Source organism: Neoarius graeffei, chromosome 20, assembly GCF_027579695.1.
Source record: "Neoarius graeffei isolate fNeoGra1 chromosome 20, fNeoGra1.pri, whole genome shotgun sequence".
Classification (NCBI taxonomy): domain Eukaryota; kingdom Metazoa; phylum Chordata; class Actinopteri; order Siluriformes; family Ariidae; genus Neoarius; species Neoarius graeffei.
In genome coordinates, this window is record NC_083588.1 from 5981204 (window position 1) to 6000104 (window position 18901).

An 18901-nucleotide genomic window follows, 5' to 3' on the forward strand; every position below is an offset into this window, starting at 1 on the left:
CCTCCCCCACCCCACCCCACCCCAGCCCGTGCCTCGGCTGTTTTGAGGCAGCACTCATTTAGCCGCTCATCGTTAATCATCGGAGGCATCCAGCCGGAACTGTCTGGAATTTCAATCGGTGACCCGGGCAAGCTTTGCACATGAAATGTCCTTCTTGCTGTGAATTGGACTTTGCTTGTTTGCTGAAAGTCCAGCATTTGGATTGAAGACGTAACGACGTATCGATGGTTTGTCGTTAAAATGTTATGATGTCACGAATCATGAAGTCAATGACGTTCCAGAACGATCACTGGATCAAACACAAAGACGGATGGTCATTGTTGAGTTGATAAATCGCAGTGGTGTTAGGGGACTATTACCCTGTCCACACTAGGGATTTTGTACCGATACGAAACTACTTTCGTACCGCAACACCTGTCCACACTAGCAACTATACCGGTACTGTAGCGGTATAACTGTATCGGGACGAAACTCACAAATGTATGGGTTTCGTACTGGTACAGTATCGCATACATGTCAACCTTTGGTCAATCAAACCTGTATAACCAACCTCCAAAATCCGTATTTCCCTTATAAAATCCGTATAAGATGCAAATTCAAATAATTTACCTAAAATTTGAATGATAATTAACCATGATATATCCCAGTTACTTTTTATCCAATATTAATAACAATAAACCTTCAGAATGAATACAAAGTATTTTTCCAGTCTCACCTGTGAAAGGTAATCCCATGTGATCTCGTTTGGACGGTAAACCTGTTGGTACAGTTAAACGCAGCACATGAATGAGGCATCTTTATTCTCGGCTACTGTCTAGACGCTATACCAGAGACGGCTGAAAAATCTCCACTTTGCCCCATCCAATATGGCGGCGAGGATGACGTATGATTCTACGCAGAAGGCGGCGTCTATGTTTATATGTCTATGACTTCACGGTTGGCGGGATTCTCGCAATGCGGTGTGCGCATGATCAGAAGTGGAACGAAGTCTCGCTACTACAAGATAACGCGCGATTTCATAAGACTCTTCACTGGCTGTCTGTGGTGTACAGTACGTTTATCATCGTGGGAATTGATTATAGCTCTAAATAAAGATTGAAGGTTTTTTTTAAAGAATCCGTATAACTTTATTTATACGCCCGTATACTACGTTTATTGAATTAAATCCGTATAAAATACGGACATTCCGTATAGGTTGACATGTATGGTATCGGTACTGTAGCGCTTCGCTGTAGTGTGGACAGATGAAGCGGTTCTGTATCGATACAAATATAATGCGCAAGCGCAATGAACCATTCCTACGTCTTCCGGGTTATTCATACAATACAATACAATACGCACGTGCTTTCCAGCTGTAAATAAAACATCAAAATGGCTCAAAACGACCGTGGAGCTACATGGAGCAAAGAAAGGGGGGGAGAAAGGGAGAGGGAAAGAGGGCGGAAGAAAGGATGAAGAGGGGAAAAGGGAGAGAAAGGGAGGGGAAGAGAAGGAAAGAGGGAGAAAGGGAGGGGGGAGAAAGGGAGATTCGTTTTCTTTGTTTCTTTCTCAACTGCCTCGCGCGTTTTATACGATTCGACTGAATAAATGACCATCAGAAATACAGACTGTACACTGACAACAAAAAGCACACACACACGTTGTTTCATCCGCCATATTCTCGGAAGGAAGTTACTCGGTAACCACGGAAACATTTCGCGCACGCGCATTTTAACTTCCGTGAAAGAAAACCGCAAACATTTCTCGCTAGTGTGGACAGATGCACTAAACTGTACCGGTATACTTTGTATCGATACAGTTACACCACTTTCGTACCGGTATAAGTGTGAACACAGCGTAAAACACGTCACGGTAATGTAAAGATCCAGCTTTACCTCACCTCACCTCACCTCACCTCACCTCAGACTGTTCGAAAGCACTGACACACATGCAAGTCGTTCCTCTCGAAACAAGAATCCAGGAATGAAGATTCAGTCCGAGCTGCTGTTGGAAAAAAATTAAAAAGAAAGATTTAAAAGAAAAAAAAAGAAACATGAAGGAACGAAGCTGTCCGTATCCGAGCAGCGGAAAGTAAATGACGCTTGGCATGAAGCTGCAGTGACGATGGAGCCATCAAAAATACTGGCATCGGTTCTGAATGCATGATGAGTCCCGATCTGTGTTATTGGACAGGCAATCACACACATACACACACACACACACACACACGGAGATGGAGAGAGGAGGGAGTGGATGCAAGGATCGAAGAGATTTCAAACCCAGACCGATGTCTGTGTAAATATTTGCCGTCTGGTGATAAACACGCATCCATCAGCCAGAAGCTTTCAGAGGCTCAAACAGGCCGAATAATATCCATCGTATTCTATCTGTGATACACCGTTACAGCAAAACACACTAATGTCTCCAAATCACTGCAAAAACTGCTGCAAAGTTCAACCAAAGGAAAAAAAAAAAAACATCACGGCCACAGCGCGCTGTGTTGTTGAGTCACTGGCACATGAAATGGTTTAATATTCCGGGGTGGCAGCTTTAATGAAATTAATTTCAGAAGCCGTTGTAAAGAGCTGATGGTGTCATAAAACGGCCGCTTTATAGCCGCCGTCCATCATCGTGATCTCGTGACGTCTTGCTTCGCTGGTAAAAGACTTTCATTGGCTCCAAAAGGTTACGCCAAGCAACAGGGCACCTGTTCGAGGGAAGACAAAAAAAAACACGTGGCCTTCAGAATGTGTCGTGACCTCTGACGCAGTGCGGAGTTTGTCCGGCGTGTTCTCAGGACGTCGACGTGAGGCGCTGGACGGACTGAGAAGCAGAGCGTTGCTAATATCCTGGAAGTTTCAGAGGGACAGGAGCGCTGATTTATCTGATTCTAGCAGGCTGTGCGTTGTCACCGAGTCGCTCAGCCTCAAGTCCGAGTTCGGTCTCGAGTCCCCAGTGTTCAAGTCATGAAAAAAAATTCGAGTCCAATCCATTATTGATTCAAGTCGAGAACAACACTCCAACCACACCATTGACGGCAGCTGTTTCAGCGATGTTAGCATGAGTTTGTTCCTGAACGTGGCGTATGAACAGGTGAATGTGCTTCTCTTTATCAGGGAGTGTGAAGTATTCTGTCAGGGATGGTTGGGAGACGGATGTAAGCGCAGAAGGTGTGTTTATTAATACAAGTAAGACGGTAAACAATCCAGAACGGCAGGCAAAATCGTAAAACGGTGAAACAGGTCGAACAAGGCACAAACAGGCTATCGTAGACTCGGCAGGATCAAAGACGAGAAACAGGAAATCAGGGATCAGGAAACCAAACAAGGAAATAAGGCTCGGTAACGTGTCAGCAAGGCAACTCAATACTTCGCAAAGTAAGTGTGTTTTCACAGTTTTTATATCGGTGCACTGAATGCGCCTTAATCCTGTGCAGGTGCGAGTCGTTTACGGCGTGTGTGCGAGAGTCCGCGTCACGCACGTGCCGTCCGGAGCACGCCCGAGAGTCTATCTGATGCACACGCCAAGGCGCACAGGTGTGACACTCTTACACGAAATTAGTACAAAAATTAATGTAGATATAAATAGCGTATGCCAAATTATTATGGCATGTTACAAACAATAAAGAAAAAAATCCGAGTCCTCGTCTCCAATTTACGAGTCCAAATGCAGTTAACGCACGAGTCCAAGTCCAAGTCCGAGTCATCAGCGCTCAAGTCCAAGTTGAGTCACGAGTCCTTAAAATTAGGGCGCGAGTCGGACTCGAGTACTACAAGACTGATACGAGGTACTGGCGATGATGATGATAAATTATTCTATCCACATTCACTGGATATGAGCAATCGCATGCTCTGATTGGCTCCTCTTCTACGAGGATATCAGCTCATATACCGTGAGTAGAGAAAAACAAAATGGCGGTGCGTGTGGCTGAACCAACCAAGAACGAAATAAAAACTACTTGAAAACAAAACCCCCAAAATTGTTAAAGTATTTAAAAGAAACAAAAATAGTGGAAAGAAAATAGTTTATTCCCCCCAATATCTCCTGTTCCGCACTCCAGCCCAGTCGGTGGCGGTAATGCACCTTTAAATTGGTTTGCCAACCGCCAAAAAAACACAAAAGAAGAAGAAGAAAACCCAAAAAAATACAAAAAAAGCAACAAAATCTCATCTCATCTCCTTACCTCTAGCCGCTTTATCCTTCTACAGGGTCGCAGGCAAGCTGGAGCCTATCCCAGCTGACTACGGGCGAAAGGCGGGGTACACCCTGGACAAGTCGCCAGGTCATCACAGGGCTGACACATAGACACAGACAACCATTCACACTCACATTCACACCTACGGTCAATTTAGAGTCACCAGTTAACCTAACCTGCATGTCTTTGGACTGTGGGGGAAACCGGAGCACCCGGAGGAAACCCACGCGGACACGGGGAGAACATGCAAACTCCGCACAGAAAGGCCCTCGCCGGCCACGGGGCTCGAACCCGGACCTTCTTGCTGTGAGGTGACAGCGCTAACCACTACACCACCGTGCCGCCCCAAGCAACAAAATATGGAATGAAAGTATTTGATGGTCAGAACTTTTTCTTTTTCAAGAATTATTATTATTATTATCGCATTTTCCACAAATTGCTCCTGTCATTTCGCCAGTTTGTTTAAATTCTAAGTGGAAATGATTTTGTCGGATGTTTTTCATAAAGTTTTTATTGATCGAATTTGCAAAAAATAAAAATGCTCTGTTTCTCAAAATCCAGTGAACGTGGATAGAATAAAACAGTTATTCCACTCAATCTCGTCGTACACGGATTATCACCGACTTGGTGCGACGCGAGCTCACGTACGACTCGATTTCATGGAATAACTGTTAAATATATGAATTTTAGGATTTTAAGAGTTCTGGTTTGAAGGTTTTGAGCGAAAGAGGTTTCTTGGGGTGAGTTTATGAAGAGTCAGATCGCTGAACTTCCACATGGATGGTTATGGGTTTTGGTCCCTGCCCCACTACAGGATTTGGGGGAGGGGCTAGCAGTACACTTTGTTGCCGATTGGTCATGAGTAATGGCACATTTAATGCAACAGTATACACACATCAAGACCAGAAAAATGCGTTTTTAGTCTCCATTTGTTGTTTATTGTTTACTGGCATCATGTATATTCACCAATAACTGGAACGCAAAATGATCTCAGTTCCCTCAACTGGTTAAACAATCAACCAATCGATTTGACAAACGATTTAATAAAGCAGTTCTTCCATGATGGACTTACCTGCCAACTTGGCAATCGTTACAATTATTCGTTGCAGTCTTGCCATGGTGTTGCCATGGTGACTGTTCCTGTTGTATCTCGAACTAGAAGCTTAATTTGCCCTGAGTCCAGCTGTTTTGTCGGGGGCGGGGGGGCTGAAGACATGTTCATGGAGGTATGAGGTTCTTTGGTTTGGTTCTGGTGGTCAAGATCTGTTTTGGACCCTGGAGCTGAACACTTGGACTGAAGACGTGTTCATGTAGTTTTGGGTTCCTTGAGTGGATCTTGGGTTTTAAGAATAAATCTGATGTTTTGTTGGGTTCAGGTATCTGCAAGGTGGTTCTCGTGGTTGGTCATGGTGTTATCGGGTTCTCTTTCTAAGTTCTGGTCTTGACGTTCTCTTTTTGAGACGTGGCATGATGTTGAATGCATGTTCAGATGGTTCTGGGGTTCTCTTTAACACCCCAGACCCTTCGACCGACAAAGAGAACCCACGTCTGAAAATATCTTCTCACGGTGCTTTCAAAAGGTGAAACGTCCTTGCGTGTGAGGTTATGGATTTGTTTGTGGTTCTCGGCTCTCGACAAAGACGTCTGGGATGGAGAGTGTGGATCTGAAGCAGAGGCTGTGTTTGTGGGACCATGATCTGTTTTGAGGCTCTTTTGTCCTGCGAGTGTGCTTTCATTCTCCCTGACACACTTTAGCTGTGCTGCCAGATCTCAGCAGCAGCTGCGGCTAACGTTTGAGGCCCGATGAGATGCGACAGCGCCCGGCGGCCTGGCTTCTGAGCCCAGTGGTCAGCAGCTGCTCAACAGCGTTAGCGTCTGACGCCACAGCTGGCGGGGGAGATGTCTTCTGACTTGGCATGAGGCTCAACTTTTTTATATCCACTCAGATTTGATTTGCTCCATGAAAACCTCTCAGAGATCAGATCCTTTATCTGCTAAATGGAACCTTTTTTTTCCTCCCCCTACAATTAAAGGCGTGAAGATGAGAAATCGTGTGCGCGAAAAACACATTTTGCATCAAAGGTTAAGTTCAGAAGATGGTGTTTATTTCATTTGCGCACTGATCCATGAGGACTCGGTTAAATTCGGAATTGTGTGTGTGTGTGTGTGAGAGAGTGTTGGAAAGATGGTGATGAATGTACAGCATACATTAGAACACTGCGCCTGTAAGGACAATCCATCAGCCTTATGGAATGACATTAATTTGAAACTCTGCACTCCTAATATATGCCTCTTTGTCTCATGCATAAATAATTCGAGTCTTCGGAGAAAAATGTTCGCGCCGAGCGTTTTGTGCGACAACGCCTCATTTAGGATGTATAGACTTCCCGATGCTCCAGATCATCTCCAGGCATGGTGGCAGCTCCTCGCGTCTGTCTGATCCTCTCAAGAGCTCTGATGCGGGAGGCGTGTCATGCAGGTGCAAAAGTGCTGCAGTTTAATACAGCGGCTTTGTCACAGGTGATGTTGCCGAAAGCCGGGAAGCTGCTTCATCATATCATCACTCTCACATTCACACTCGCAGAAAACTCCAGGATAGAATATTTTACATTTTCAAGAACTGCGTCAAATCGTCCCAATGCGTAACCATTTTCACAAATATCTATGCACGCTTGAATTCATCCTGTATTATTTGATCCACATTCACTGGATATGAGCAATCGCGCGCTCTGATTGGTGACTCTCCTACTAGGCTATCAGCTCATATACCGTGAGGAGAGAAAATCAAAATGGCGGCGCGCATCAAGTCAGACATGTCACTTTGCTATCAAGTATTTAAAAGAAATAGAAATAGCTAAACGAATATAGTTTGGGTTTTTTCCCCCCAGTATCGCCTGTTCGACACTCCAGCCCAGTTGGTGGCAGTCATGCACTTTCAAGTTGGTTTGCCAGCCACCAAAAAACCTGAAAGAAGAAAAACAAAATCGTGAAGCGTGTTTCTGAAACAACCAAGGACGAAATAAAAACTCTACTCGAAAACAAACCCCCCCCCCAAAAAAAAAAAAAAAAAAATATATATATATATATATATATATATATATATATATATATATATATATATGGAATGAAAGTATTTGATGAAGAACGTATCTTTTATTATTTTTCAAGAATTATTATCATCATCGCATTTTTCACAAATTGCTCCTGTTATTTCGCCGGTTTGTTTACAGTCTAAGAAATTATTCTATCCACATTCACTGGATATGAGCAATCGCGCACTCTGATTGGCGACTCTACTACTAGGATATCAGCTCATATACCGTGAGTAGAGAAAAACAAAATGGCGGCACGTGTTGCTGAACCAACCGAGGACAAAATACAAATTCTACTCGAAAACAAACCCCAAAATTTGTGAAAGTATTTAAAAGAAACAAAAATAGCAAAAAGAAAATAGTTTTTCCCCCCAGTATCTCCTGATCCGCACTCCAGCCCAGTCGGTGGCAGTAATGCACCTTTAAAGACCCACTGACACAACTTTTTACACCACGTAATATGTGTATTTATTGTTTTATTGCTGTACTGTGAAATAAAATATCCAAAACTCAACTTGAATAAAGGGTCGTCTTTGTAGAAAATCAAGAATTTCAGAGCCGATTTTGTGTTTTTTGCCCCGGCTTCTACAAGCGCCATGAGCCATTTGCCCGTTTTTGCCGCTAGGGCGAGTGACGTCACATCAGTGTATGTCGTTCTGGATTGCATGAAAACAAAACATGAAGCAGGGAAGCTATCGAGATTGTCTGCCCTCACGTCTATTAAAGATTCTGTTTAAACAGCATAATGTCTTAAACATATGGTCCTGGTCACGTCACACTATTGGTCCCACTCCAAAAAACATCATGTCTAAGCTCCTGTTAGATCATGTTCGATACAGTAGCTACCAGAAGTTTAGGTCATATTTATGCAGAAATATCAAAAACTCTAAAGGGTTCACAAACTTTCAAAACATGCCGGATGACATCTTATATCTATCACTCCACACATATATCATGTATATTATCCTAACTAAATATATGAAACAAGGTATTGGCCTTTCAGTTGTTGTACATTACTGGTATTAGCTGCTTTGGCCTATTGATAAGTAATATGCAATGGTATAAGACGCATTTGTGGCGTTACAACAAATTTTAAACAACATACATGTATTGAATAACAACACATAGCCACGTACCCTGGCTCGTTCTCTTTTGGCAAAGGCACCACTGGACTTTCGCTTTTTGACCGCCCCTTCGGGGGGTCTGCTGTCATCTGTTTCTCTTTTGACAGATTGATTCGGCCCGGGCCTGTCAAACAACGTCGGCACAGCTGACTCCTCCAACACCAGTGGATAAGTTGGATCAAACGTTCTTCGAGTTCTGGACGACAAAGTGAAACAGTGCTCCTCGAAATGTGCTGAACAGAGACGTGACCATTTTGTTGACTTCCAGTTCGCACGTGTTTTGGAAACGTTTCTTTCCCACTCTTTTGCTATTTCAGGGTGTTTTTTCCAAGGAAAGGAATGGAGTTTCACTCCTGCCGACGTGGTGTTAGAACACCCGTAAGCCACACATATAATCCCTTTTCGGTTAGACGCCATTTAACTTTTTCACGCAAGGAAATCACAACAAAACCACAGCTCAATATCACAAGACTTGTGAGAACTGAACCAACATAGTGACTTGTAAACAAAAACGACACACTGATGTGACGTCGCTTCCGGCATCTCTGAATGAGCCCAGTTCATATCCAGGTCAATCTCCCGGCGCGAAATTTAAAATTACTTCTGATGTTTAAAACGGACAGTTAAACCAAGAATTAAAACCAGAATTTATCTTTGGAGTCATATATTCATCTCATCTCATTATCTCTAGCCGCTTTATCCTTCTACAGGGTCGCAGGCAAGCTGGAGCCTATCCCAGCTGACTACGGGCGAAAGGCGGGGTACACCCTGGACAAGTCGCCAGGTCATCACAGGGCTGACACATAGACACAGACAACCATTCACACTCACATTCACACCTACGCTCAATTTAGAGTCACCAGTTAACCTAACCTGCATGTCTTTGGACTGTGGGGGAAACCGGAGCACCCGGAGGAAACCCACGCGGACACGGGGAGAACATGCAAACTCCACACAGAAAGGCCCTCGCCGGCCCCGGGGCTCGAACCCAGGACCTTCTTGCTGTGAGGCGACAGCGCTAACCACTACACCACCGTGCCGCCCGAGTCATATGTTGTTTGTTTAAAAATTAATACGAAATGACTGTCAGTGGGTCTTTAAATTGGTTTGCCAACCGCCAAAAAAAATGCTAAAGAAGAAGAAGACCCAAAAAATACAAAAAAAGCAACAAAATATGGAATGAAAGTATTTGATGGTCAGAACTTTTTCTTTTTCAAGAATTATTATTATTATTATCATCGCATTTTTCACAAATTGCTCCTGTCATTTCGCCGGTTTGTTTACATTCTAAGCAGAAATTATTTTGTCAGACGTTTGGTATCAAGTTTTTCTTTCTCGAATTTGCAAAAAGTAAAATAAAAATGTCTCAAGATTTCTCGAAATCCAGTGAATGTGGCTAGAATAAAACAGTTATTCCACTCAATCTCGTCGTACACGGCTGAGAGCCGAGCCATCAGCTCATGCACGACTCGATTTCATGGAATAACTGTTAATTATCACACGACGTGGCATGGTCTTCTGCTCTTGTTGCTCTTCCACGTCAAGCTACGAGGTCTTGTGTCAGTGATTTTGAGATGCTTTTCTGCTCACGACGTTTGCAAAAAGCAGTTATTTCAGTTTAACCCTGCCTCACCATCCTCTTAGACCACGCTTTGCTTGAAAATCCCAGGAGCTTTCTGAAATACTCGCACGACCCGAAACGAACAGCCACGCCACGGTCAGGTCAAAGTCACCAAGATCTCATTCAGGGATATTCCAAAATAAATGCACACCAGGAGAAAAAGGGTGTGTGGACAGCACCAGGTCATGGAAGCAGTCTGGTTTCCGGGCCTGTCATGTTGAATCTGGTGGCAAAAAAGAAGGGTCACCCTGGAGAGCTAATGGCAATCATCACAGCACTAAATTAAGACTCATTAAGTAGACCGCATCCGGCGAGAGCTCGCCTCGAGGTTAATGAAAGCCATTTTGAGCCGAGGTGGACATTTTGATTGTGCTCGTCCTGGAGTAACCCTCCTGTAATGGAAACCCCTCGTTCGTCTTGCTGATGAAGGAGCACCAGGTTAATGCTCGGACAGAAGGGACAGCGGGTTAATGCTTGAGCTTTTCGTCACAATGCAGGCATTGTTGTTTTTATCTTCCCTCTCTTTCTTTCTGCCTTTCTCTTTCTCTGAGAGGAGGAGGAGATGGCAAAATGAGACAGAAAGCAGTAAGTGATGTATGCCCTTCATTGGACACAGAACATTTAGTTTTCATTAAGAGTTAAACACGTACACGATACATTAGCGGGGGTTCAATAGCCGCAGCTCGGCTCCTCGTCGCATTTCAGTCTGATGAATTAGCAGCTCAGAGCCAGGCGCGAGATGACAAAAGGAAATAGAAAGAGCAGCATTAATATGACTGATACCAAAGCGCTGTTCGTTGTTCGATTCTGATTGACCATGAAGGTGTTGAAACATTTTCCGGAACAGCAGCCAGGACTGTCGTGCCTTGCTGCAAGGTTTAGGCCCTGTCCACACAGCAACGGATTCAGGTGACTCCGATACAATTGCTTATCGTTTAGGCCTGGCGTCCACACGGCACCGGCGTTTTGGGTGCCCAAAATGCAATCTTTTTGAGAACGGGTTCCAGAGTGGAAAGATCTGGCAACGTTGCCATTGTGAAGTCATCTGGATGAGTAGAACGGATTTGTTTACGATGACGTCACAACCACATGACTGTGAGTGCTTCACGCCGGGTAGAAGTGTAACGAACTCGATGCGAGTTGTCAACAAATCCTATAACTTGGTTCATGAAACGCGCTTACAAAATATTTTCACTGTGAATATTTATTGTGTAATGGTCAGTGTTGGGCACGTTACTTTCAAAAAGTAATTAGTTATAGTTACTAGTTACTTTTCCCAAAAAGTAACTGAGTTAGTAACGGAGTTACTTTGTCATAAAAGTAACTAATTACCAGGGAAAGTAATTATTCCGTTACATTTTGTTCCCCCTCAAAAAAAAATCAAATTCAATTAGTGTAATCATAATAAAAGTGAATGTTAAATGTGTTTAATGACTGAAATGGACACTTAACAGAACCAGTTAGTAACATTATCTACACTATATTAATATTTTTGTGGGACAATGTGAGATGACATCTATCAAATGTAATATATTTTTGCAGTTATTAAAATTATGTTACTAATTACTGGCCACTGACGAGGACAAACGCTTTGTTCCTCGACATAATGTGCATTGCACGTAAACACTCTTGCCTTTTATTTCAAGTAATGAAAAGTAATGGCTGTATTTCCAATGTGAAAGCGCAGTGTTGGGCTGACCGCTTGCCATCGCTGGGTCTTCCGATTGAAAGCGTGCGCAGTAGTGCAGTAGGCGTGGCCTACCTACATATGTTGTCCAAATCTACTCTGATTGGCTTACTGTGCCGTTGTCTCGTGTCTCCCCGCCCCACACGAAAGCAGAGTAAAGAAAGGCTGAACGAGCAGCGTGCCAGATGAGAACAGCGTTAATAAAGTAACGCATTTTATTGTAAGTAACGGGAACGGCGTTATAACGATGTAAAAAGTAATTAGTTAGATTACTCGTTACTAAAAAAAATAACGCCGTTAGTAACGCCGTTTATTCTAACGCCGTTATTCCCATCACTGGTAATGGTGCAAAGTGAGAGAGAGAGAGAGAGAGAGAGAGAGAGAGAATAGCCCTTAGGGCAGAGTCAATCCCGCCAGCAAAAATAGGGAAAAAAAGGAGCGATCTCACCTCTTCAGATGATGGTTTAAGTCCTACAATACATTCCTCAAAAAGGGTGTAGAAGAGCAAATTAATCCATCAACGTGTAGCATTCAATTTATTCCGGACCATTAAAGACACCGCCTTCCGCGTAGAATCATACGTCATCCTCGCCGCCATATTGGATAGGTCAAAGCGGAGAATAAAGATTCATGTGCTGCGTTTAACTGTACCAACAGGTTTACCGTCCAAACGAGATCACATGGGATTACCTTTCACAGGTGAGAAACAACAAATTAATCCATCAACGTGTAGCATTCAATTTATTCCAGACCATTAAAGACGCCGCCTTCCGCGTAGAATCATACGTCATCCTCACCGCCATATTGGATAGGTCAAAGCGGAGAATAAAGATTAGCTGCGTTTAACTGTACCGACAGGTTTGCCGTCCAAACGAGATCACATGGGATTACCTTTCACAGGTGAGACTGGAAAAATACTTTTCATTGTATTTGGTCATTATAATGTAATTTTACGAACAGATTTTCCTGACTTTGTGGCTAATATGAAGTCTCGCGCATAATAGTTTATGCGCATGCGTCCTTACTTCTTCTATTGTTCTGGTGTCTCCGAAGGGACTGTCTTACAGCGCCCCTAGAGGTGTGGCATGTGTATTGCATCGTTTTCAGCAAGCGTTGCATTGCCATATGGACCTGATATTTTACTGATCGTTGCCCATTTGGACGCGATATATTTTTAAATAACATCTCGTTGCCGTTGTCGTGTGGATGTAGCCTTAGAGAACGACTGACACTCACAGAACGATACGCGTCATCGTTGATCAGATTTTGATTTTTTTAAGGAGTCTCCAGTATCTCCAGAGTTTTCCAACAACCCGCTATTGACCCTTTTCCGATAACCGCAAATCGCCAAATATTTGTTTTTCTTTTTTACAAGTTTATTTGTAGAGCGCTTTCAACAATAGACATTGTCATAAAGCAGCTTTCCAGAATTTTAGTGACTTTAAACATGAGCTAATTTTATCCCGAGTCTATCCCCAATGATCAAGCCTGTGGCGATGGTGGCAAGGAAAAACTCCCTCAGACAACAGAAGGAAGAAACCTCGAGAGGAACCAGACTCAAAAGGGAACCCATCCTCATTTGGGTGATAACAGATTGTCACATGATGATGATATTTTTAACAGTTTTAACATGAAGTCTGTTTTGTTGATGTTATAAACTCTTCATTGATGGAAACTTGAGCGCAAAACTGTTCATGACAACTGCAGTCCTAAGGTTAGCAAGTTAAGTGTAGTCCTCGGCCATAAAAGCATTACTGTAAGTGTCCAGAGCGTCTTCCAAGTGCGACTTTCAACTGTCTATATGGGGCCGTCCTCCACAGGAGCGATGCGATGAGACTCAGACCAGACGTAGGGCACCAGGATGGATCAGGCAGGTCCGAGGAGCATCTCGATCTCAGGATTGAGGTGTAACTCGGAGGGGACAGACAGAGTGTGGGGGGGGGGGGGGACACGGGTTGTTGGGTATGCCCAGTGTCACCTGATGAGTAAGAACAGTATACATTTTGCGCTCAGTGCAAGCAGGGACTCCGGCAAAACTAACTATGACAGCATAACTACGGTAAAAGGGGAGAGCCAGAAGGTAACACAGGCATGAAGGAGTCCCGGGACATACTGTAAAGCAGCAGCCACTACACCGTCAACAAACTCAAGTGAGCAAGCGAGTGGGGGACTGACAGCATCCGTACATCCCAGTCTGAGGACCCTCCAGATCTACTCCTTTACCTAATAAAGCTACTCACAAAAGGCTTGACTAAACAGATATGTTTTCAGCCTAGACTTAAACGCTGAGACTGTATCCGAGTCCTGAACACTACGTACACGCGGGGCTGTTCCATAACTGTGGGGCTTTGTACGAAAAGGCTCCACCCCTTGATGTAGCCTTCACTATACGAGGTACCAGCAGATAGCCTGTACCTGCACAAATGATTACAACCTGGACGTCAGTTTGCAGAATCATCACGAGCATCGTTCTTGCCTCTTCATCCATGTTTCTTCCTCTGAGGTCACAGATTTGACAAGCGCAGACTCTTCGGCTGTATTAGATTACGGCAAGTGAATCAGTTCTCGACTGCACTCCACTTTGCCAATCAGTGTACACATATTATTGAAACAAAACAGTTTGCTTTATCCATCCATCCATCCATCCATCCATCCATTATCCACAACTGCTTATCCTGTGCAGGGTCGCAGGCAAGCTGGAGCCTGGTCCAGCTGACTATAGACGCACCCTGGACAAGTTGCCAGATCATCGCAGGGCTTGCTTGATGTATTTTGAAAAGAAGCATGTTGAAAGTGGAAAAATGCGTCACGGTCTTTCTTGCGGAAGTTTATTTGCCCTTCAACCTATTTTGAATCCAAAACCTAATTTCCCACCAAAGTCCTTCGAAAGGCTAGTTGCTTTCACAGACTGGAGTGACCTCTGGAGAGAGCGCAAAATAAACACACTCGCCGAGCAGCAGATGCCCGATTGTTCTGGAACGTGGGCGGAATGGGATAAATTAGCAATTCATCCTTAATTACAAGGAGCAGAAAAACATTGTGCCTAACAAATGAAGCAACAGAATTACTAAGAGGGCGCATTTGTCAGAAGAATCGCTCACGTACACATGGCTGGGTCAGAGCACAGCCTCATCATCATCCCTCATCGCTCGCTCTTGAAACGAAGAGCATCTGATGTGATGCTCCTTTGTCAGTCGTGGGTAGTTGTGCTTCAGTGGGATCAGAACACAGCGACGTGATCAAAACCGTATCGGAGACGGCCGTGTTGGTGCTGTTGGTTGAGCAGTGGAATATCAGCCTGGTGGTTGTGCATCGAAGTGCCGTGGTCATCGAACGAGAGGGATTTATAGCCTGCAGTCCATCAGCTCTGATCTTAAAAGCCTGTGATTAACAACGGAGACAAAGCAAGGCTTCAGAATGGCTTCTGTTCAAGCCTGACAAGGCCGTACTACTCATAGACCTTTTACTCTGCCTGTTAACAAGTCTGCGTGCGTGCGTGCGTGCGTGCGTGTGTGTGTTGGCAGTGTTTTGGGGTTTTTTCTCCAGCATACACCCATGCACAGTGTGCATCACGATAGAGGGATCTAAACACACAGAAATGCCAAACACACTCATCTAGTAACTCAGGCAGTAATTCCTGTTGGACATCATTTCATATATTTCGTCATCCATTGTTAGCATGAGGTCCGGCCTCGCAAGTCGTGATTGGACATCGTGACTCGTTACACGCAGAATCAATCTCATCAGCCGCAGGGTTCCTGAGCGTCAAATTCGATTCCCTCGTTATCCTTGCTCGTTGCCCCCTCATCACAACAGGCGTTTTTCAGATTCACAAATCTCATTGTCTTGTCTTTTTTTTTTTTGTCTTTCAAATCGCAGGATCAGAGCACGCGGCGACGGTGACGCACCCGCTCCCTGCCGCCTTCTCAGACCTGCTGCCCCACTTCCTGGTGGAGCCGGATGACGTCTACATCGTAAAGAACAAGCCGGTGACGTTGACCTGCCGCTCCACGCCTGCCACTCAGATCTACTTCAAGTGTAACGGAGAGTGGGTGCACCAGGATGACCATTTGATCGAACGCACCGTCGATCCAGCGACAGGTATGAAAAAGTTTCTCCAAGGTTCCTCTCTATTTCTTTTCCACAAGTTCTGTTCAATTCCAGGAACTGCTTTTTTCTTCACAGGTGCTCAAAAAAACCTAATAAACAATTAAACCAGTTCTTATTGAATTTATCTGTTCGAGAAATCATCTCCTGCTGTCAGTGTAGTGGAGTGTCATCTGACATTATCGGGCTTATTATCCTGCTTTCAACTATATTTTTTAAGACTTGCATTAGTGGAGAATGATGGGATTATAAGACACATAATGTGAAATTGCATTACTTTTCCATCACTTGTGACATTAAAAAACAGTTCTATAGTGCAGCCAGACTTTCAACTTCTCTCAAGATGCATCATAATGTCAGGTTTGTTTCCTAATAGAGTTTTAAAGTGGGAAGTTTTGAAAAACGAGTGCTTCAGGATTGAATTTCAAAAGGCCAATTATGAGAAATTGATGTCTGGCCAAGAGCTCTGTTTAAACACAGAAATAGGCAATTCCTGGGTCGGGATGGAGGACGTTCAGCGAGCGCCGCTTCGAGATTAACGTGATTGACGCCTTGACTAGCCATCGAAAAACGCTCCATAGAAGCTCTCGGAAACAGCGGAGGAGTGCGCGTGAGGTTTAGAAACATGGATCCGGCCCGCGGCATTCGGGAAACTCAATACACAAAAGAAAAAGCGGGTGCACAAAAGAAGGACGCTCTTCCGAAACGCATTCTTTCAGGAGACAGAAGCAGCAGGAAGCTTCGGCACTCTTCCAAACCAATTTACGCCGTGGCTGCAACCTTTATTGTGCAGAAGACTTAGCTTGGGTTTTGTTTGCAGTTAGGACTGCTTGAATGTGTTGTGAAGGCTTGTGCCGTTACGGGCTTAGCGTTGACAGTGGCTTTATCCTCGGAAGAAAGGCATAAATAATACGACGGATCTATCCAATGTACCCGATCCGCAAACTTAGGTGCTTTTTTTTCCCGTCCTCCCCAAACAAAGAAGCGATGTTGCATTATCAGGGTTATAAAAGGCTGCATTGTTTTTCAATAAATATGACACAATTTGAGCTGCTTGTCTTTCCAAAAGAGCAGTTTTTTTAATTCCTGAGAGGTTTAATCAGGGAGATTTGTGTGACGCTGGCAGAAGCAGGATCATTTGTTCAGCTCTACCTGTCCGTGGGTGGACGGCCTGCGCTTGCTGACTTGTTAGTGATTCATTTCCACTGACAGCAAGGCTGGTTTTCTGTGTTTTACTTCCCACCACATTGGAACGAGTTCTCATCAGGATCTTATTGGTTTAAGGAAGATTGTTGCTTTCTTCATGTCAATTTGCCTGAATCGAGATCACCATGAACATGAATGCTCTATAACACTACGTTCAGACTGCAACCTGAAACGACCCATATCCGATTTGTTGTGAAATCCGATTTTTTTGTTAGGCCGTTCACATTACCAATTATACCGGTATGTATGCAATCTCCAATATGAACGGAAAACGACCCAAAAGTGTCCCGCATGCGCAAATTGACACGTAATAAGCACATCTACGTAATACGTAAACAAAAAAAAAAGCGCACTCTTCATGTTTAATGATTTCTTTTTTTTTTTTTTGTTTAATTATCTGGTTAGTGTTAAAGTGCGAGGTCTCGTGTGTGTTTTTGTTTCTGAACTGAAATGAAAACGTGTAGCCTGGTAACGAGGGTTGACTCCTAAATGTCTCTCTAATTTCTATATAAGTGCACTACGTGTTACTAGGAAGTAATGGATTTTTAAACTCTATATAGTGCACTCGAGCTTCAGTAGGCAGTCATTTGGGATGCGGCCGCTGTATTACCAAACTCTTAATTCAGGCTTAATAATTTGCACATATTTATTTTGTCATATTAATAAACTTTTTCTACATTTTTATAAATATTTATTTAGATTGTTTATAGCCAGCTGAATTCTGCAACTTCTCTCAGCGCTGGCTCAAGGTGCAGAAACACCAGTGCAGTTTGCTATGGAGATAAGGCGAGACCTGGCGATGTGGTTTTTGTGGCGGCGGCGGAACTCGCACAATAATCTGATTAATGTGGGCAGCAGACTAACGAGACCGAAGGGTTGTAGATGTCTGATAAAAAAGAAAAAACTAACAATATTCAATATACGACATAATGAACGTAATCGAAAGAGACCGAAGGTGTCAAATTACTGGAAATTTCCAGAACAATCTTATAACCTTGTAATACAGGATGGTTTAAGTTATAAATCAGTTATAGAAACTGTTTTATTTAATCAGGCTAACAGATCAACATCCAGGTCCCTACCAAATCCACCATTAGCTTGATCAATTCTATAAAAGTCTATTTAAATTCTGAAAACTGTACAAATGTTGTTGTTTTCCACCAAAGAGGCGGGATTAGCCAACGCAGAATAGTGACGTTTGTCTCTTGCTGATGACGTGTAGGTCTCATGAATGCGACCTGTCCGGTCAGACTGCAGTCGCATGTGAAAATATCGGATATGCATCGGATTTAGGACCACATATCCAAGCGGCCTGGGTCGCATGTGAAAAAATCGGATCTGTGTCGTTCAGATTGTCAATAACAAATCGGATACAGGTCGCATATGGGCAAAAAAATCGGATATGGGTCGTTTCATGGTGCAGTCTGAACGTAGTCTAAATGTCCTGTATCAGTGCTTCCTGGTTGCTTGGCACGCAGCCTGGAACACAGGACACAGAAATATCACTGAAATCAACTTCATACTGTTGTTCATTTAACCTCGGTTTTTACCACAAGGCTCCAATCAGAGGCCACGGGACTCACGATAGACCTTCATACTCCATTACAGTGCCATCAAACACGCACCACATGGTGAATCGTTCGGACCCGATCAATAAAATTGATTCATACTGAAAACATACAGCACGAAATCATAAATCCGTTCGTCCATTTGGTAAGTAAACGCTCCAGTGTGCTGCCCAGGCTCGTGGTTTGCGTCCAAGGATGAAGGTGTTTTCTGACTCGTATCCTCTTTGAGCAAAGTTTCACAGTGGAGCACATGGCTTTGAACCGTTGACAGTCATTGGCCAGAGTTTTGGTGATAAACTGTAGTGTTCCGTCCTCACATTGC

The 18901-nt window shown here is 43.8% G+C and overlaps 1 protein-coding gene across 5 annotated transcripts in view; it reads left to right on the forward strand.

The window, feature by feature from the left end:
- Positions 1–18901, forward strand: part of unc5a (unc-5 netrin receptor A) — a 404105-nt gene that overhangs the window by 205705 nt on the left and 179499 nt on the right. For all 5 annotated transcript variants that reach the window (XM_060901162.1, XM_060901164.1, XM_060901165.1 and 2 more), the window contains exon 2: positions 15578–15799. In XM_060901162.1, the coding sequence (XP_060757145.1) occupies positions 15578–15799 (222 nt within the window). The remainder of the gene's footprint in view (positions 1–15577; positions 15800–18901) is intronic.